The sequence below is a fragment of the Bos grunniens genome, chromosome 10, assembly GCF_055505025.1.
Source record: "Bos grunniens cultivar Pamir isolate PY7600 chromosome 10, Bosgru_T2T1.0, whole genome shotgun sequence".
Lineage (NCBI taxonomy): Eukaryota > Metazoa > Chordata > Mammalia > Artiodactyla > Bovidae > Bos > Bos grunniens.
Genome location: NC_141174.1, coordinates 58,038,386 through 58,052,825, shown reverse-complemented (window position 1 = coordinate 58,052,825; position 14,440 = coordinate 58,038,386). Strand labels below are relative to the sequence as shown.

At 49.2% G+C, this 14,440-nt stretch overlaps 1 protein-coding gene across 1 annotated transcript; it reads left to right on the top strand.

Moving 5' to 3' along the window:
- The first annotated feature begins 1,348 nt into the window (after positions 1 to 1,348).
- OAZ2 (ornithine decarboxylase antizyme 2) lies at positions 1,349 to 14,136 on the top strand. The gene is given in 6 exon segments (XM_086321509.1): positions 1,349 to 1,536; positions 10,253 to 10,328; positions 10,330 to 10,410; positions 11,553 to 11,728; positions 12,584 to 12,669; positions 12,890 to 14,136. Coding segments are annotated over 6 exon segments (570 nt in total). The 5' UTR covers positions 1,349 to 1,516; the 3' UTR covers positions 13,021 to 14,136.
- The last annotated feature ends 304 nt before the right edge of the window (positions 14,137 to 14,440 follow it).

Here is a 14,440-nt window from a genome sequence, read left to right as displayed (position 1 = left end):
CAGTTTTTGCTGTAAAAACCTTAGTTCATCTTCCATCACTTCCATCCCTGAATTCCCATCATCTAAAAACCATAAGCATGTTTTTGTGAAGAAGAGTTATAGTGTCCTAAATGGCTCTAAGGTGGAACATTTGTGACTTGAGGCTACTGTCAACTGGGGGTCATAGTAACCTTTGATCTGGAGTGATTGTGATCACCCTTTCTTTGAAGACGTCTCTAATTCCCTAGTAACTTTCTCTGTGGCCTCCCTCAGACTGAGCACTTACCTTATATTATGATGGCCTGCCTATGTCCCTCTGATCAGATTGTGACATCCAAGGCAGAAACTTTGCCTAGTTGATCATTGAGTATTCTTGGACTCCAGCACATGCCAGGAACATAGAGTAAGTAGCTGCTCAGTAATTTATCAGTTGAATAAATGAATGAACGGGATTTGAGGTGATAGCTGCCCATTGTGATCTGAGATAATGTGACCGCTCTTGTTTGTAGTCTGGGTTGACAGAGTCAGAGTCAGAAGCTCTGATGACTACTGAAGTGTCTGTGATTGTGGCCCGCAGTCACTGTGATCTGAGGGTTCTGTGCACCGGTGACTGTAACCTGTTGGCACTGATCTGGGATAAGGTTCAGCAGGGACAGTGACTGTTAACTAGTAACCTTGCATGATTGTGATGCGAAGCTTTTCTAAACAAGTCAGCGTTGGTTCCTTCCACTACTGCTGTCAGGTGACTGCGATCCTGACCCAAGGCCATTAAACTTCAGATGACCTCAGTCAATGTTAAGCTTTGACCGTTGCCCTTGAGACCTGTCTGTAAGGTGCGGAGATTCTTGATCTCAGGTGATAGCTGAGGTTATTGATCTGCGTATGAACTGAGATAACGGATTTGTGGGCTTGGGCTTAGTCTTAAATGGCACTAATACATGTGTAGTACTCCTAGATTTACGATTTCGGTTAATAAAATATCCTCCTGGGGCCTACAAATGACACAGCCCAGCCCAGCCCCATGCAAACAAGGGCTAGAGACCAGGACCAATGCTCGGGAAACGCCGCTTGAAACTCAACATTTCGCTCCGGGCTCTAGACCACCACCACCGCCACGACTCCGCCAGGTCCAGCACCAACCCCGCAAGCTGCTTTCCGTCTGGACGCTCCCCCCGGCTTGGCCCCCTCCGCTACCGGGTCCCGCCCCTACCGGCCCCTGGTGCGCCTGCGTGGAGGCGGGGCGGTGCTTTGCCCTTTGTTGTGGGCCCCAGTTTCCCAGGACACCGCGCGGCGCTGGGGTGGGGCTATGCAGATGAGGCACTCGGGGGCGGGGCGGTTGCGGCGGCGTCGGCGGCGGCCGGGGAGGGTCAGTTGGAGGCAGGCGCTCGCTGAGGCAGGAGGAGGGCTCTGGGCCCGCGGCCTGACAGGGACTTAGCTCGCAGAGATCGGCCCCGCGCGCGCGACCCCACACCCACCCACTCATCCACCTACCCACTCCCTGCGCCGCCTCCTCCCACCCTGAGCAGAGCCGCCGAGGATGATAAACACCCAGGACAGGTAACGGCCCGGTCCAGGCTCCCCGCCCCCATCCTCCCCTCGTCTGCTCCAGAGGGCCTCCTCCCCAACAACCCAGCCGGTTTTCGTCCCTTCTACAAGGCCCCAGTCGGCCCCCACTGGGTCCTTTCCCTACTTCAGCTACCCAGTCCGAGCCGCAGCCCCGCAACTGGGCCTTCTTCCGTCCTTCAGTCTCCCTCCCTCCAGCCCAGCCCATCCCCCTCATCGCGGCGTAAAGCCCCCACGGACCGGGACCCAATCTTTCAGTCCTGTCCATATTTGCCTTCAGCTCCGCCGAACGGCGGCCCATTCCCCAAATTGTTTCCATCTTCCCCTTTGAATCCCTTCCCTTATTTCAACTGCACCTTCCCACCAGATGCTGCTTTTATCGCTGCTCCTCCCCCCGCCCCCCTCCCCCTGGCCCCGGTCTGGCTCCGTCCGTCCTTCAGTTCTCAGCTGGACCCATTATCCCCACCTGTCACCCTCACCACCCGCCCCCCCCCACCCCCCCCGGCCTAATAGTCTTTACAGTGATGCTTGGCCCTCCCCTTGGTCCCTCACTCCAGCTTCATCTTTTCTCTCCCGTCCTCCTTAGACACCCCTTTCCCCAATTAGGCCCCTTTCCCCCTGTCTCACAACATCATCTTTTTTTATTTCTCACTTTGGGCTTGACTCCTGTCCGGCATCCTGTTCCCCTAATGCCGTTCCCCCTAACACTCTGCTAAACACTCCTACCCCTTAAACACTTTCTCTCATGACTGCTCTTAATCCTCCCATCCCAACTGAACCCCATTTCTAGAATATTAGATCACAGAACTCAGCCCATTCAGCTTCTGTTGAAGACCTGCCCTCTTTACCTGTACCTCCAGTACTTTCAAATTAGTCCTCATACTCTGTTCACTGGGCCTTTGCAAGTTTTCTCCCTCAAAACCTAACCCCAGCTTTCCCCCAGTCATTGTAGAGAAAGGCTGCACATCTTTCTGACACTGAGCACCAGTAGTTTTCTAAAGTTGCTTCATATGTACCTCCCCCTGGGACACTCGGCAGAGTTCATTATTCAGTTTTCCTTTCTCTACTTCTCTTTTTCTCCAAAGCAGCCCTCGTCATGCATCTCTCCCTCCAGCATACCCCATATTTCTCCCCCAAACTCTTCTGTGAAATTGTTTCCTAATTCCCCATGATTTTTAACCCCAGCTGCTTATACATCAAGATGGCTTTTATATTTACAAACTGTGTTCTAATTCTCTTCCTCATTGTTTCCCAAGACTTGTTGCTGCCCCCTCCAGAAAGAGCTTGAAGCTCATTAGTTCCCCACACCAGGCCCTTTGTCTCCAGATTTGGCCTTCTGGCTTCTGCCTCTCTCTTGAGCCTCATTGTTTTGCAAGCGGACTCATTCCCTGCAGATTATCCTTAAGTTGTGCCATGGTCTGTCTAGAAATGGATTTTAGTTCCTCTTAAAAACGTAGCCCTCCCTATTGCTTTTCTTCACACAGAGCTCTTAACTACCACTCAAGGTTTCTCTCACACTTCGGTTCCCTTCTCACCAAAAGTGGTCTCTAACTTGGTATTTCCCATTCCTTTAGCAGCCCCATCCTTAAATATTCCATCTGAGTTTTCAGCTTTTTTCTTTTTTTTTTTGCATCTCGGTGTTTCTCAACCCTAGGTGTACATGTGAAAAATCAATCCCTTGGCCCCCACCCTTCAAAGAGCTTGTGTAATTAGCCTAGGGTGGGGCCTGGTATTAGCATATATTTGAAGCTCTCTAATGGGCACCCAGGGTTGAGAAACACTGCCTCCTGTCCCCTCCCCTGAGAAGACCCTTCCCATCATATTCCTTTAGTGGGTTCCTTTCTCCGAGGAAAAGGGTATTGTCATCTTCAGGGATTTCTTAGTCCTTCTCTCCCAGGAACTCTCCAGAACTATTCCAAGATTTCTCCAGAGATATGCAAGATATCTGCAGCAGCCTCTTAAATTCTACCTTGTTACTCAGTTCTCAGCCATTAGCCACTTTCTTCTAATTCTTAGACTCTTAACTAGCTCCCACATCCTTGTTCCCTACATCCAGAAAGAAAGTTCACTCATTTCCTGGTTTGTAATGGTCCTGTTTGATCCAGTACCCCGATCTCTCAAGCCCTCTTTACCTACAGCCCCATTCTGGTGCTGTTTCCCTTTTCCAAGACTCTCGATGTCCATCTTCCTCTGCAGTCCCTTATTTCGTTTTCTCTAAACCAGTCCTCTGGAGCTGAGGAGGTGGAGATGGATATGTACTTGGGTGGTGCTGGATGCAAAAGATGTTGCTTGTGGTAAGGAAGGCTGTGTGTGCTGAGGATAGAACCCAGGTATGAGAGGGCATGATGAAGTGCAGGGGCGGAGGGAAGCTAAGGAACCTGCCAGAAATCCCAGGGCTTTGTGAGATGGGTTTTTCTTTTCTAGTCTTAGGTTCTTGTCTCTGCAGTGGGATTTGGAAAGTGGTGGTGCGGTCTCAGCAGGCCTTCTCTAGAGTCCTCCAGACTGAACTGGTCTAGGTGCCAAGTCGTTTGCAGCCTGAGCCCTGAGAGTTGAGCACTTGGGACCAGTTTATAAGGGTCTTTGCCCACTGTGAGTTCCAGTCCTGGCTTTGCCAATATGCTTACATGTTACAAAAAGAGAGGGTTGGGTTCATTTAACTTTGAAGATTTCTTCCAAACTCCTAAGTGGCAAAACAGGCTTGCTTGTCTCCAGAGAACCCTTGCTTAGCGTGTTGGTAATTTGAGGGGCTTGGCTGTGTGAGAGGCAGGTGGAGGGAGGAGCCAGCTGGCCTGCGAGGCCTGGGCAGGAGCAGGGCCTTGGATCAGGCTCCTCCACTTTGGCCTGGGGGTGGGGTGGTGTGTGCAGGGTGTCTGGTTTCTTTGAGTTATGGCAGTCCTGTTTCTATAGCATGTTTCTGAGCCTCCTCTGGCCTGCGCCTAACTTTCTAAAAGGAATCCTGGTAGAGCTCTAACTAAGGATTTGGATTAAGATCCGGATGTTCTTCCCAGTCAGTGTGTTGATGTTTTCTGTCCACAGAGGGGCGAGCAATGGTTGAGCGCCCATTGGGTGGGGGATGGGCTTTGGAGCTTCGCTGGCTTCAGTCAAATACTCAAGAGGTGGAGGCTTGGTTTCCTGGAAGAAACGGTCACAGAGGAGCCTGCAGTATGTTTTGAAAACAAGGCTCTTCCTTTCCAGTTTTGTTCTGATCAGTACCTCCAAAATATCACAATTCCTAATGGTGGGGGAGGGAAGAAGACACTAGTACAAGAACTTTTATTATGGTTTTTGAGCAACAGGTAATCCAGGTAAATCAAGCTTCATGGATCTTTCTCTCCCTGGATTGTGGGGGCAGGAAGTGTCTGTCTAGGGCTTGCTTAGTACCTTTCGACAGTACAGTGTGTGGAGAAGAGCTTGCCCTGGCTTCATAGCCTTATAATCAGTCTGTGTCTGATGGGCTTTGAGGAGAAGCTTTTGGTTCCACAGGTGGTTTTTCGGGGTGGTGGTGCAGCCAGGGGACAAGGGCACATCCTAGTGACTGGGCATCTTCACTGAATGGTTCCCTGAGTAATGGGATTTCTGTCTCTCCCACCAAGAATTTAGTTTTGATTATTCCTTATTTATTGGCACTGTGACTTGTTGGGTGTGGAGTGGTAGGGAGAGCAAGTTTTCCTTTGATGTGCCTTCAAGGTCATCCCCACAGAGAGAGAGAGACACACACTCCTAGCATAGTCAGGAATCCCCCCAAATTGGAGGTATGCTTTAGAAAGCTGTGTGGACTAATAATAGTAATTCCTCACATTGCCAAGAAATCCAAATTTAGCCTCAGAGCAACTCAGAAATATAAAAAATGGGGACTGAAGTATGCGGTAGAGGAATGTTATATATGTGTATTTCTAGAAAAAAAAAAGTAATTCATCCCTTTTTGAAACAGTACACAGTGTTGATTCAAGTTGATACCATGATTTAGAAGGCTATGAAGCCTAATTGAAATCTATAGACCAGAAATGGCCACGTAGGTTAGCAAGAATTTTGTTACTTGAAGTGAACAAAATAGGTTGTTTCTGCTTAGCAGCAGCAGAGTAAAATGCTTTGTATAAAATAAGCCTCAAGAAAATGCCCCAGGCCTTTGATAGTGTACAAACAATTAAGTAATTCTATCCTGGGAAGAGAGGCTGGAACTGGGTGATGAGCTTACTATACAAACTAAATTGATGTATCTGAAATGCAAAATTAAGATCCTGTTTGGAAGCATGGTTACCTAGCCATCTCCCCTCCTCGGGCAGCATACGTAGTTTTGCCTACCTTTGGCGGAAAGTCCAGCAGTATCAGCTGTGTAACGCGATAAGTAAATCTCAGAGACATAGATATTCTAACTGCCACCATAAGTGTGTTTCTTGTGGAAAATCAACCAGAACCCAGTGTTGCTTTCAGTCTGTGATTCAGAGTGGTGATGTCATTTTCTTTATAATCGTGCTTAGCAAGTAGACTCCCTTTGGCACACATAACAGCCCTAGTGAGATGACTTATGCCTGGCATCTGACCAGGCCCCTTTCTCATATGGGAAAGGAATTGGCAGCTGGAAATCAGCTTCTGTGCTCACATTAGACTGAAGGTGGCCATTCTCCTCCCACCTTTCTTCCTATTTCTCTTTAACTCAGTGCGATGGCAACCCTGAATTGGTCTCTCTTTGCTGCATAGGGATTAGTCATCAGAGACCATCTCAGAGTAAAAGCAGCCTGTGTGAAGGGTAGTCAGGGCCCCCTAGAGAGAGAGTTCTGTGAGGCAGGGCTGAGACAGGAATGGGTCAGAAGAGGCTGAAAGAGGGGATTGAATGCAGAATGCTTGGGAATGTGGTTTTTTATGTCTTTTTGATTGATACCACAAAGTCTGTAGTACCAAGGCCATCTGACCCTCTATCAGGGAATGGCAATCAGAGAGGGTATAGACCTGATAAGCTTAGGCCACTGATTAAAGTGAAACATGATGGAAAGTATATCAAGGAGAATGTGAATTCAAGTATTTGTTGAATGTAGCTGAATAGAAACTAGCCATAGAATTACTTTTATATAAATCTCTACTCTGTGTAGCAGACTGTGCTCTCTTTGAGCAAACTAAATGGGAAAATCAAAACTGACATAACATCAACGGGAAGTGATTCTTTAGCAGGAAATCTTTTTATTTTCTGAAGAGATTTTAGGTTACTTCCTTTAAATAGTAAGCATCCTAGAGATTTAAAAATAGGATTTGAATTATAAAAAGTCAGTTTACTAGCAGCGTTCCCCAGGAATACATCTAGCATACGCTGCCTGTCTGTAGCTGGCGTATGAAATTATAACCTGCTGAGGACATTTTGGACAGCAGTTTCACAGAATGCTTTAAATTAGAGGCAGCAGGATGTGATAAGTCGGTAGCATTCATATGTATCCTGAGGAGTGTTTCCAAGGACATGTCTGATAACAACTGAGAAAATAAAAGCACCAACAGATTGGCTCGGCTCTAATCTCCCATCTCTCTTCCGAATTGACTTGAATACCTGACACCTTCATTTCCAGTGTGGTCTTTTTTTTCTTCTCCAAAAGCAGGACCAGCCCAGCTGGATGTTTGAGTTCCAGTCTGACACATTTGATTCTCCTTAATCAGTCTGATCTTTTCAGCCTCTAGACTGAGCTTCTTAAATCATCCTTCGGTGGTAGACATTAAACCATGTCTGCCCCCAAGTGGAGTAAGCAGGATATGGGGAAGGAAAGGAGAAAGCTGGGCATTGGCGCCAGTAGAAACAAGACTAAACTGAATGTGAAACCTCACCTGATTTGGATCTGTGACAGGGAGACTTGGGTTTAAAAGCCACTTTCTTTTGTGCTTAAGTTCCTCCAGGATTCACATTCCTGTTAAGGTTGGTGGCATATTTTGCCACAATATTTTGAACCCTAAAGCTGATATGAGAAGGCCGTTGCTGGGCAATTTTATACCCCTTAATTATTTTAGCCACAACATATGTACCCATATCCTTTCCCTTTTCATGTCAGGTTGTTTTTTTTTTTTTTTTGAGAGAGAGAGCAGTTTGGCATTTACACAGCAAGTAACTAAAAACAGATCTAATATGATGGGCGATTAACGTAACAATTGTGAACTGCTAGCTACTAAGCTTATCCCAAACCCCAGCTGTTTCTTGTAGGGAACTGGAGCTGGATCTCAGGGTGGGGACCTGAAACACCCTTCCACCCCCAACTCGCACGCACGCACACATACACAGTTGCTTTCTGTGCAGACTTTGTTGGGGAGGAAAGTTCCCAGAATCCTTGTGTGAATGGGAAAGTAAATGATTTGTTACCATGGAATAGACGTCTTGCATTTTATTTGAAGGAGGAGTGAGATCATGACATCAGCTCATAGATGTTATATGACTACGAGCTCATAGATGAGTGCTGGATGCGGGGCAGGCCCTAGGGTTTATTTCTAGGAAGACAGAGGGGCTTCTGGATCTAAAAAAGAGAAAACCCATCTTATTCTTTTCCGTGGGTTGGCCCCATCACTTCTGCTATTTGCAAGTGAAAATTGTTCAGAAAAAAGGTGGTGGTTGGAATGCAGGCCGAGGTTGAAAGTAGCTCTCCCATTTAGAGAGCATTGAGGGATAATTGTTCTGGAAGTGAGCTAGCACCAGAATTTTAGAACTGGTAGGGCCTTGGCGATCTGGTTATTTTGTGAACCCCTGCAGTTATCCTGATATACAAGTCTACATCTCAGCTATCTACCCTCAGTCCCTGGCTAGCCCTACTGACCGGAACAAGCGAGTCAGCTTTCTCCAGTGGCCCAGCCGACCTGGTGCTCCTGCAGGAACCTCCACTGAGGCCTGAAGGTGGTTCCCAGGGAATGGGGAGGGACCCATTGCATGAGGGGTGGGTGTGTGCCTTTGCTTGGGGAAACTCCCACCTTTGTTTTCTTTTCTTCTGGCCTGGACACTCTCTTTTTCTATCCCTTAACACACTGAAAGGTGAGGATTTTAACAACTTATTGTCCCTAGGAGAAAACAGGCCCTGATCTTGAAAACAGCACAGTCCTCTGTCATGCCCCTTCTGCTAGTAGCTGTTGGTTGAGGCCTCCTGAGGGAGATGAGGATGTCCTGAGGCTCTCCAGAGGAGGCACGAGGTGGTCATGTGGTTGATCCCCAAGTGTTGATGCTCCTCTGGGCCCACTTCATCTCCCAGCAAAATTTCCAAGTGTAATTTCAGGCCCCTGGCTGAAATCCTTGAGAGAACAGAGGAGCCGAGCTACAGCGGTGACGCTTTGGGTCTTCCTGGCTCAGCTGGAATGCCTATATAGGCCTCTTAGTACTGAGGGTCTCAGGGGACTGTGTCTGTGGTTATTGTTCCATGTTAGGTACGAGTTTTAGTTGTCACTCTGAGCCTAAGCAAAGAATCCAGATGACGCTGTGCCATCAAAAGCAAAGAATGGTGCCTCATTATTTTACAAAGGGTTTTCAGGGAACAAAGTCCATGGTTTATGGTATATGCTGATTTCTGTGGTTTAAAATATTCGCCCTATGGCTGATTCAAGCTACCAACACGCTGTCACTAAACACAACTTTGGTTGGGAAGAGATGTGCACAGTGGATGATCTGGCCCCAGCACCCCGCTGCCGCACCCTCCCCTATATGTTACGGCTGCCTTCGGCCGCTATGCCAGGGCCAGGCCTGTTGCTGAGTCATGGTGTTACATGTACAGACAGTGTTCCTCTTTGCTTGCTTCACTTGCCCTTCGCCTGTGGAGTGAGCCATATCTCAGCCGAAAGAGCCAGTAAATTGGATTCAAAGGAGGCAGTTGAGTAGCTCTGGAGCTCTGTTGGGTCCACCTGAAAATCGTGGTAGCCAGGAAGGGCACATACCTGAAGGCGACGGGGCTTCTTTCGGAGCCATTCACCCTCTGAGGCCCAGCTGATGATTGGCTTCCTTACCCAGGTCCCAGCATGTATATAATTCCTCACAGCGACTCCCACGCTGGCAATATACATTCACTTGAGTGTCCCTTCTGACCACGCTGGTATTACCTGAACTGCCATGCATGCCGAGGTCAGATTCCAGCAAAGAAGGGCAACTCTGCTTTTGGTGGTACGCTGGGGACTAACTCAGATACCATAACAACTCTGTACTGTGGTGCATCTCCTCTCCAGGAGCCAGATCCCGGGATTTGATTCAGTTCTTAACCCTAGAGGGATTTGGGTGATTTCTTGTTTAGTTCCATTATTCAGGTTGGGGACGCCATCATTGGAGACGTGGCCTTGGGAGTTCCTCGGGGACAATGGTGCTAGCCCCTGTGACTTTCTAAGCCCCATATGCCTCTCCACCCTGAGGCGATTGTGGAGGCTTTGTGATTCTGTCACACAGGTTGTTGAGACACTTGGGGTGAAGAGATGGGCTGCTGGGGGTCTGGGGCTCTCTGCCTAGCAGGCGAGCCAGCATCTGGTTCCTCCTAAGGGTCTGCCTGTGTCATGGAGATTTGTTTGATGTTTGACGGGGGCTCCTTTGGCCTGACCCTGAGCCCTCCGAGCCTCTCTGTGCCTCTGTAGGACGGTGGGTTTGCCTTGAAGGAGGAGTTCTGAGAGCTGTAGCGGGAAGGACTGGGGCAGTTGCGGGAGAACCAGGGCAGGGGTGGGTGAATGCTGAGTTAAATCTTCAGGACTTTGATTACTGTCTCACTGTCTTTATCTCTTGCAGTAGTATTTTGCCTTTGAGTAACTGTCCCCAGCTCCAGTGCTGCAGGCACATTGTTCCGGGGCCTCTGTGGTGCTCCTGATGCCCCTCACCCACTGTCGAAGATCCCCGGTGGGCGAGGGGGCGGCAGGGATCCTTCTCTCTCAGCTCTAATATATAAGGTAAGGGGACTGTGGGATGGAAGGCTTGGAGCAGTGTCCTCCTCAGACACTGCCGAGTGGCTGCTTAAGGGCAGCGATGGTTTTCTTTCGTCTTCTGAGTCTTAGGCCAGTAGTGGAACTGGGGAAGACTTTGAACTGAGGCTGCTGGGAAGCTTTTGGGGAGTACCAAGCGGACGCCCTGTCTTCTCAGCCTAGGTCAGCAAGTGCTGGCTCTGGGTCCTGAGTGAGGGGGCACAGCTAGGGGGAGGGGGGCTGGTGAGTGGAGGAATGCACATGCTCTTGCTAGTGCAGTTCTTCATTTCCTCCTGAGAAATGCCAAGAGCCAGGAGGGCTTTTCCCTTTGTCTATACCAAGGGTATGGGGTACCACATGTTGCAGGGTGGGGGGTGGTAATGAGAGGGTCACCCTGGCAGCTCAGGGCACAGCCCAGTAGCTGTTGAGAACCCTGGGAGTCTGTTCTGAGATTGGTCTGGGCTGGGACATTTGCTGTCTTTTAATCTGTGAGCCCAGAGGTTGGTTTAGCATCTCCCTGGGACTGGCATTGAGGGGTGGCAGGGCAGCTGAGTCCTGGGCTCTTGAGACAGTGGCAGGGGTGACAACATGGACTCTGCAGTCACCCAGAGCCAGCTTGGGTTGACCTGTGCCCCAGCCGAGCCTCAGGAACATCCTCATTTGTTTCTGATGATTCTGTTTCAGAGGGAAGGGAAATAACACAATATTGGGGGGACAAGCATGGCTTTCAGGTGGGGAGACCCCATTTCAATCTCAGCTCTGCCGTTTACTCACTGTGGAGTCTTGAGTCAGGTACTTAATTTTACTGGGCCCCTGGTGTCTTAGGTTTAAAGTGGGGATGCTGATGCCTACCTCAAGTGCTTGTTGTAGTGATGGAAAAATGGGAAAGTACCTTGTACAGTACTTGACAGTGGGCTCTTGGTAAATATCCCCTTCCAGTCATGCTGGCATTTAGCCACCCAGTGAGTGATCCTCCCTTTAGGCAGCATGTTGCTCTGATGTTCCAGTGTGCCCTGTCACATGCTACCCTGAGGTTGGCCCAGGAGGGCTCCAGCACCACCTAGGTTGGGGAGCCTTTGATGTGGCCAGAAGCAGTAGTGACCTGGTCCTCTGACCTGATCTCCTCCCAGGACGAGAAGCTCACTGTGACCCAGGACCTCCCTGTGAATGATGGAAAGCCTCACATCGTCCACTTCCAGTATGAGGTCACCGAGGTGAAGGTCTCTTCCTGGGATGCAGTCCTGTCCAGCCAGAGCCTGTTTGTAGAAATTCCAGATGGATTATTAGCTGATGGGAGCAAAGAAGGGTAAGGAGCAAGTGCTGGGCAAGGGCTGGAAGCCCGCTCCAGAGAAGGGCATGTGCTTCCTGGGGGCAGCAGATGGCCAGCCTTCTCCCCTAGCTCTCAGCTGCCCAAGTATGTACCATTTTTTTAAAGGTTAGTTTTAGCCAGTAAAATGGGCCTGTGATAATGAAATCAGATCATTACCACATTAACCAAATTCTAGTCATATAACGGTGTGGTTTAAACGGCCAGAAGCTCAAAGAAGCAGTGCAATTTCATTGGATTGGGCAAGGCCCTCCAAGCAGCAGTCCTGAGGATGGTGTTCTCGAGAGTGGCTCCAGCCTCTTGAAGTCCTTTTAGGTGGTGGTAGGGCCCAGAGTTCCTCTCTGCAGCAGGTGGTCACCATCAGACTTGGCAACTTTGGAGGGCCCTGAGAAACTGGGTTCTCTTCCTAGGCCCCATACTTTCTTGTAAATTGCATTAAGTTGGAGAAGGAAATGGCAACCCACTCCAGTGTTCTTGCCTGGAGAATCCCAGGGACGGGGGAGCCTGGTAGGCTGCAGTCTATGGGGTCGCACAGAGTCGGACACAACTGAAGTGACTTAGCAGTAGCAGTAGCAGTATTAACTTCAGATGAAGAACCTTTATTCCTGGAAGAGAGAATTCTGTAACAGTTTTCTTAAGTGATTGTGGTTTATTTATTTATTTTTTTTGAACTCAGGGCTCCTGAGGTCTTGAAATAGGAAGTTCTCCTTGAAGCTTCCCTATTTACAGTGCTGACTGTAAGCCTCAGAAAAGCCTTGGGAGCAGGGGGTATCGAGGGACGGGGTGAAGTCCACAGGTGGCAGTGGGCTTGAGTGGTTTCTTTGCTTCCTGCAGATTGTTAGCACTGCTAGAGTTTGCTGAAGAGAAGATGAAAGTGAACTACGTCTTCATCTGCTTCAGGAAGGGCCGGGAAGACAGAGGTGAGGGGCTGAGCAGCTTGAGACCAGGCTGAGGAAAGGGGGGCTCCTACTGAGGGTGGGGCTCCCGAGTTTGACATATAAACCCTAGGAAATCATGGGATTGGTTGTGTCCAAATTTAGGAAAGGCCAGTGCATTTATTTCGTCTTTGTTTTGGGTTTTCCCTTGATTTAGCCTAACTTTGTTTCTTATCAGAATCTTTTTTTACACCTCTTTCTGCAGCTCCACTCCTGAAGACCTTCAGCTTCTTGGGCTTTGAGATTGTGCGTCCAGGCCATCCCTGTGTCCCCTCTCGACCAGATGTGATGTTCATGGTTTACCCCCTGGACCAGAACTTGTCCGATGAGGACTAATGGTCAAAGAGGATGCTTTGCCCAAGAGCCACAGTGGGGGAAGCAGGGAAGTTAGGCAGCCCTGAGACAGAGGAGGGGGCTTCTTGCTGTCCAGGGAAGGACGCTGAGGGGCTCGGGGTGAGGGTTGCCTATTGTGTTCTCGGAGTTGACTTGTTGAAATTGTTTTCCATAAAGAACAGTATAAACATATTATTCACATGTAATCACCAATAGTAAATGAAGATGTTTATGAACTGGCATTAGAAGCTTTTTAAACTGCGCTGTGTGATGTGCTCTATCTAGCCTAGGGGAGGACATTGCCTAGAGGGGAGGGACTGTCTGCGTCCAGGGGCCAGGCCTGGAGGGCTGGGGACAGCACTGTCGGGCTCAGGTTACCCTGCTGTTGGGCTTTCTTTTTTGGTTTTTAAGACTTGTGTATTTTCTTTCCTTGCTTCCTGTCACCCAGGGGACTCTGGAGTATAGGCTTTTCAGCCCCTGGGCAGTGTCCTTCTATTGTTTTTTGACACTCCACCTGGGCTTCTCTCTGTGCATTTGTATCTGGCCTGGAGAAAGCAGGTCTGACCCCTCCTTTACAGCTTAGTGTTATTCTGGCATTTGGTTAAGCTGGCTTAATCTGTTTGTTATCAGTGCATTTAAAATAGGGGCATTGAAGTTACTCCTACCACCAGGGCTTTATTTTGGGGGTGCCTGGGTCTTAAAAAAACACTAGCCAAACTCCAATTCTCAGATTATGGCCAGGAGTTCTTGCTCTGGGCTGCAGGCCTAGGCCCCAAGGTGTCTCCTTCCTAGGGTCACAAACAGCAGAGAGGAAGAGGAATAGCGACTCAGGGCCTGGAGGTTGTGGGGGAACTTGCTGTTAGGGACTGGATGTCTCTGCCTGGCTGAGTCTAGTGCTAACTGCCCCCACTCCCTAACAGGCTCTGAGTAGTGCCTGAAACCTGTTCTACGGGGCTGTCGTAGGACTGAGCGTGTGGAAGTGGCCTGCCCTTTTCTGTTTTCACTGAACAGCTCATTCTAAGGAGGAAGGAAGGGGGAGAGATCTAGATTGGGTGAGGGGGGCGGGGGTGTCAGGGAGGCAAGTGTGTTGTGTTAGTGTCAATAAACTGATTTAAAGTTGTGGTTGGTCTGTCCTTTACTCCTCAACCAGGGCCGGCTTCCTTCTACTGTTGTCTTTTGAGTCTAGAGCCCAGCAGGGCTGTGATACACACTTCTCAGGAAGAAAGCCGCCTTGCATCAGGACAAACGGCTGAGGTCTCTGGGGCCACATTACAACGCGAAGCAAGGGGTTGCTAGGAGTCTGGGACAGAATGCTGGAGCCCCCTTGAGACAGGTATGTACACAGAGCTTCATCCAGAATAAGAGGCTAGACATACCAGCACCCGACTTCTTTTTATCTAGAAGGCCAGGTCCTGAAACTGGG